Source organism: Denticeps clupeoides, chromosome 7, assembly GCF_900700375.1.
Source record: "Denticeps clupeoides chromosome 7, fDenClu1.1, whole genome shotgun sequence".
NCBI lineage: Eukaryota > Metazoa > Chordata > Actinopteri > Clupeiformes > Denticipitidae > Denticeps > Denticeps clupeoides.
The window spans coordinates 11,697,936-11,704,183 of NC_041713.1; the positions used below are offsets into that span (position 1 = coordinate 11,697,936).

Consider the following 6,248-nt stretch of genomic DNA (forward strand, 5'->3'; position numbering starts at 1 on the left):
GCAACTCTGCCCTCTAGCGGTCGACAGTGGGACCGCAGCGGCCTCGCCAGAGCCGGTGATGGGAGATGTGGGGCTGAGCCCGTAAAAGCTCCTGCAGAAGCAACACGGCGATCTTTGATCCACCTCTCTCCGGGCTTTCTCGGAACGAGGAGCGGTAAGACGTGTAAAATTATTATTATTTTTTTTTTTTGTGGACGTGTGAGATATTTTAACGTCGTACTTAAAACGCCTGCTGACGTTTTTCTGCTAATTCTGGACGAGGTGAGGGCGTATGGCGTTGAGCCACATTGCGTAACTGCAATCGGCGCAGACATTTATATTGTTTCATTTTGTATTGATCGATTTTTTTTTCAGCCGTTCTCAAATGCTTTGTGGTTTAGGTCGCACAGTAAAGGGGGGCAGGGGGCTGGGTTGCGTCGTGCTATCGATATTTTTTTTTTCATTTGAGGTGTTTTATTTTTTTTATTTTTTATTTTTCGATTATAGCCACGAGTGGTGATAAATGTGGTTTCGTGCGAATAAGGTTTAGCGCTGTTCGGTGTTGTTTACTGCGATGACGACGTCCTGCTCTTGCGCTTTATACCACGAGGTGGCGCTAAGTACTTCAAATCGAGAAGCGCAAAATGCAGCGTCATTACTCCCGAGCCTGCGTTCTCGTTTCCAAATTCCTAGAGCTAGTTGGAAGAATATTTACTCCCCATGAAACATTATAAACGCATCGTGTATGTACTCGTATGCATGTTAATTTCTTTCAGGCTCTGTGGCCTATCCTGACCTTCGAAACCCAGATCCAAGCATGCTTGTTTTTTGTAGGCGTGACCTTTGAACCTGCGAGGGTTTTGAATCAGCCTGTGGTCTCGGTAGCGAGTGGTCAGAGTCAGCTTTGTCCTTGCCATGGGCTCGGTGGGGACAGCTGTCGCCTTTACCCTTCTGCTGGGGACGGTGACAGCAGGGTTGGACAGCGGACGCAGAGGTAAGGCCTTAAAGAATGTGCTGCCTCCCTTTACCCGCAACTGGTTCCAATGCAAAGGTCAAAGGTAACATTATTTGCGTCTCCTGTGTGCAGTTTGAACAGAACAAGTTATTGATTTTGTTTAAAAAAATGTTTAGCAATTAAATGAGACAAGGGTGTCTTTCAGTAAATAAGTGTCTCTTGGTGTCATTTAGTTTTAAAGGTGCTGTACATCCACACATTTATTCTGGTAATCTGAGTTTTCAGCCGCATTCATTCTCAGGCACGACCTTTGTGACTCCCGTGGGTCTTGTAAAATGCTTTTTTTTAAGCATCCAGTTCCATCAGAAGAATGCCTGTGGAAGAACTGAATAGGATTTCCGAAATCTGAACAGCTTTTGCATTTTATCCAAAAATATTGCTCTCTAAACCTAGATGTCAGTCTCAGGTGGTGTCAGTATCAGTATTTTTATGGCCAGAATGGCAGCCAATATTAATGCCATGTTGTTCTGTGCCACTGAGACACAATCTCCATTCCGCATTCAACACTGTTACAAATAAACTGAATATTCAAACCTTTGACAGTAATGAAGAGGATTTGTAATGATCAAAGCTTTAACTGCTTGGAATGATGCATATTTGTGAAAGCAGTAAAGTATTTTTCTTTCATCCTGCAGTTCCAGTCTTTCTGAACAAAGAGGATGCCAGTCAGGTGATTTACCGTCAGAAGAGAGCCGGTGAAGGCGACCAGCAACCTTCCAACCTGGAGCGGGAATGTCTGGAGAAGGTTTGCAACTATGATGAGGCGCTAAGGTTTTTCCAGGACCCTTATCGTACGGTACGATCCAATTCCAGATGTCCAACATGGCTTCAGGAAAAAGTAGCGAATAAATAAAAACTGCATCTTTTCTGCGTTCCAAAATAAAGTTTGAATGGTTTTCCTAATTTTATATTCCAGGATATTTTCTGGTCTGTCTATATTGGTAAGTTGATTAGATCACTATTACCTTAAAATGATTCTGAAGTTGAATACCCCTGACTTCACACCTTTTCCATCTGTTGGCCTTCCCTTGCATAGATGGGGACCAGTGTGCAGAAAAGCCCTGCAAGAACGGAGCCATGTGCTTAGACAGTGTTGGAGGTTACGACTGCGTCTGCAAGTCCGGTTTCAGCGGGGTCCACTGCGAGTCAGGTAAATGGCACCTGACTTCCGACATCTCCGACTTCCTCTACATCAGCCCAGAAAGCAACAAATCAGTATAGCACTTGATGGTTTTGTCCTTTCCACCTATTAACTCAATTCTCATTTTAGCCATTCATAAGCATCTTTTATGAAGTTTTCCTCTGTAAAAACTTAACCAGATAAAACAGTTTCGGTGTTGATATAAGATAAACTTGAAGTTTCAAGTCTAGATAATTCAGTTTAACTGTCAAGACAAGTCAGTCCAAACAACCGCCTGCACAGTATTAAATGTGATCTATTGTTTCAGAGTTTCTCTGCTTTCTTGTCATCTGAACAGATCAGACAGTGTGTGTGGCTGATAAGACCAAAGGCTGCAGCCAGTTCTGTAAGCCTGGATACCAGTCTTATGAATGCTCCTGTGCCCGAGGCTGGAAGCTGCAGGATAAGGACAAGGAGAAGTGCGTCCCAGCAGGTGAGAACTCACACTCCAGCCTTCACTGGAGGACCTTCTGTTGTTATTAAACTATTATGACAGGAAAACAGAACATTGAACATGGTGTTGCCAGATTGGGTGGATTTAACCCATCAGCCATGGAAGGTGCCCTGGGAGCCAGCTGTGGGGACAGTACCTTGTTGTGGTAAATGGATATCAATAGGGGTGTGTACTGGCAAGGATCTGACGATACGATACGTATCACAATACATGGGTCACGATATGATTATATCATTATATATTGTGATACTGTACACAATATATGATAGTATTTTACAGTTCACTGAAAATGTAAAAGTAGAGCTGATATACAAGATGCTGTGTATGATCTCTGTGGATCACATTACATTAATAATTCAGCCAAAACTACATAATTTGGAACAGAATTTTTGATTCAATTTGTATACAAAAATATTGATAATTGATACTTGTCCCTGTATCAATATAATATCACCACTTAAAATATCACAATATATTGCTGTATTGATATTGACTAACACCATAGATATTAAGGATTGTTATTTAAACCTTGTGTGGTGTCCAGGTCTGTGGAACCCATTAAATGTTTACCGAAACATTGGGGCAGTGGTGGCCTAGCGGTTAAGGAAGCGCCCCTGTAATCAGAAGGTTGCCGGTTCAAATCCCGGTCCGCCAAGGTGCCACTGAGCAAAGCACCGTCCCCACACACTGCTCCCCGGGCGCCTGTCATGGCTGCCCACTGCTCACTCAGGGTGATGGGTTAAATGCAGAGGACAAATTTCACGGTGTGCACCGTGTGCTGTGCTGCTGTGTATCACATGTGACAATCACTACACACTTTACACTTTACTAAAAGAAAAAAATATTAAAACAATTACAATTGACTGGCACATTTTCTGTCAAGATGACTTCACACACCACCCCCTCCACTGGACATCACCCCTAGTGGTTAAATATGTTTAAATATGACGATTATATCTGGAAAAACTAATTGGCAGAACAGGGGTTAAATCTTCCAGAAAGAGAGCTGTCATTGCTTTAGGCTCCTCCCAGTTTAAACTCCTGTAAATCCTGACTTAATTTCTAAGTTGTAGTGCTATGACAATGGGTTTCTGCATCTCCCTGTTTGTCACAGTGACGTTCCCCTGTGGAAAAGTGAGTAACCCAAACCAGTGGGACAACAGGAAATCTGCCAACATACGCAGCGGCTATCAAGGCTTGCCTTGCAACAGCGAAGAGTGTCCTTGGCAGGTATGATACCAGGCCCTCTACATAAATGCATAATTAAATAGATAAAGTCCTAGACATAAACACACATCGCCGGACACAGTATGGGGAAGGACGCAATCACACTACTCCATTGAACAAGGGGCAGTTGTGGACAGAGCAAAAGCACCGTCCCCACACACCTAGGATGGTAATCGCCTAGTGGGTAACACACTCGCCTATGTACCAGAAGACCCAGGTTCAAATCCCACTTACTACCATTGTGTCCCTAAGCAAGACACTTAGCCCTAAATTGCTCTAGGGGGACTGTCCCTGTAACTACTGGCTGTAAGTCGCTCTGGATAAGGGCGTATGATAAATGCTGTAAATGTATGCAATAACAGTCCATCACCTGTCATGGCTGCCCACTGCTCACCAAGGATGATGGTTAAATGCAGAGAAGAAATTTCCGTAGGGGTTAATAAAGTATAACAAAAAAAAAAACACGCTAATGGCTAAACACATTCAGAATACATTTATATTATAAATACAGGTGGACACAATCACCATAAATAGGATCATGTGATTGGAGTACGTGCAAATTATGCAGTTCCATAATGAAGAAGATAGTAAGAGCTTAACTAGCCACAGTGTCTCATGACATATTTTTGTGGGTGGTATGAAATACAGTGTTGTGTTGTTTTTTGATTTGATTGATTTTGATTTATTATTGCTATTTGACAGATTTTCTCTGTCATGTATTTCTCTGTTGCAGGCCTTGCTAAGGAACTCTGAGTCGACTGGCTTCTGTGGCGGAGTCATTCTGAAGGAAAACCTGATCTTGACCACCGCGCAGTGCGTCAGCAAGTACAGTGAATTTCATGTTGCTGTTGGTGAGTGAGTGAATCCTGTATTTGTATTGCATTACAGTGTTTTTCTGGACTTTGCTGACATGGGTGTATCTTTCTCAGGTAAAAAGGAGCTGACCATTGAATCGGGCGAGCAGACACTGTCCGTGAAGAATGTCCATGTCCACCCGCACTATGTGGATGGCCGTCCTGACAACGACCTGGCAGTTGTTGAACTGGCCTCACGGATCATCTTTAAAAAAGGCATCTTTGCAGCTTGTCTGCCTGAGAGAGACTTTGCAGATAGTCTCCTTATGACAGGGGAGAGCATGGGCATGGTCACCGGCTGGAAGGAGGTCCCAGACTCAGACAAACTGCAGAATGATCTGACCCTCAACCATCTATCCTACCAACCTCTGTCTCAGTGTGTGGAGAGTTTTCCTGGTCAGGTACATCAGGCTTACTATTGGAATTGTTCTCGCAAAAGCCAATCCACATCTCTACTTTACTACTTGGAATAGTCACTCACCTAGAATATCCATCTGAATTGACATGACTTCATTTTATAATTTTCGGTTGAGTAAAACCATTTTAGAGCTGCGCATTTACTAACCAGTCAAGATTCTGCCTGACCCCGAAATATAAAGATCTAAAAAAGAAGACTTTGGAGAATTTTTAAATGAGATTTCTCAACATTTGTCAAGTTTTAGGCATTAACTAAACTACTACTAAAATGTATGATTAAATTTGGTCGCATTATCTGCATTATTTGCAGTGTATTAAGTAAACTATGAATAGAGTTAATATCACTACTTTAGTATATTGAATATGCTTGATGAAATGGTATGAATATGCTTTTTCACAATGGTATGAAGGTGTCAAAAATCGTGATTATTAGACCACTGCTAAGAACAGCGTCCTCTTGCCTCAGATGACCAATAAGATGGCATGCACAATGCCCCGGGAGAAGTCGGACTGCGTGATGAGCGCCGGCAGCCCCGTTCTCACGATGCACAGAGATGTCCTCTTCCTCACCGGGGTGATCAGCCGCTCGCCAGCGCTGAACTGCCGCCAGGGCTACGTCATGCAGAAGGTGTCGCGGTACACGACCTGGCTCAAGCCGTTAATGGACATTCGTTAAGGAATTTGGGGGTTGATGGCGGGTAACTGCCGATCTGAAACACTGCATACATGTTTTAGTAGCGGGGTGGCCAGGTCCATTCCTTCTCTCCAGGAATGATTGAAAGAGAAAAGCTTTTCTGTCCTTTGTCACCATTTTTATTCCATCATTTGTTACTACTGTTGTCTGGTGAGTTCTTAACAATTTTCCCCAATGACCCATGATACTGCTGTATGACTATTCCCCCACTAGGTGGCAGTATTACAGAACATTACAAGTACAGGCACTTTGTGTCAGCTTTGCTCCTGAGCAGAATGCAGTATTTCAAGTAGCATGCACTTGTCTGGCGCTAAACAACAGCACTACTGTGGATAAATAAGTCCGTTGTGCACTGCTTACTGGTGATGAATGTACACTTAAGATGTAACTGATCCTAGATGACATAATAAACCAGTCAGTAAATGGTC

The 6,248-nt window shown here is 43.1% G+C and overlaps 1 protein-coding gene across 1 annotated transcript; it reads left to right on the forward strand.

Moving 5' to 3' along the window:
- proza (protein Z, vitamin K-dependent plasma glycoprotein a) lies at positions 1-6,248 on the forward strand. The gene is made up of 10 exons (XM_028986769.1): positions 1-154; positions 814-973; positions 1,630-1,790; positions 1,911-1,935; positions 2,031-2,144; positions 2,473-2,607; positions 3,743-3,858; positions 4,589-4,706; positions 4,785-5,110; positions 5,593-6,248. The coding sequence occupies exons 2-10, from the start codon at positions 895-897 to the stop codon at positions 5,800-5,802; spliced, it is 1,284 nt and encodes a 427-aa protein (XP_028842602.1). The 5' UTR covers positions 1-154; positions 814-894; the 3' UTR covers positions 5,803-6,248.

Bases quoted from the DNA above. Each gene is read 5' to 3' on its own strand.
- proza (XM_028986769.1), top strand. From the start codon at position 895: ATGGGCTCGGTGGGGACAGCTGTCGCCTTTACCCTTCTGCTGGGGACG. The intron at 2,608-3,742 runs GTGAGAACTCAC...TGTTTGTCACAG, and splicing joins GGAGAAGTGCGTCCCAGCAG to TGACGTTCCCCTGTGGAAAA. The intron at 3,859-4,588 runs GTATGATACCAG...TCTCTGTTGCAG, and splicing joins GCGAAGAGTGTCCTTGGCAG to GCCTTGCTAAGGAACTCTGA.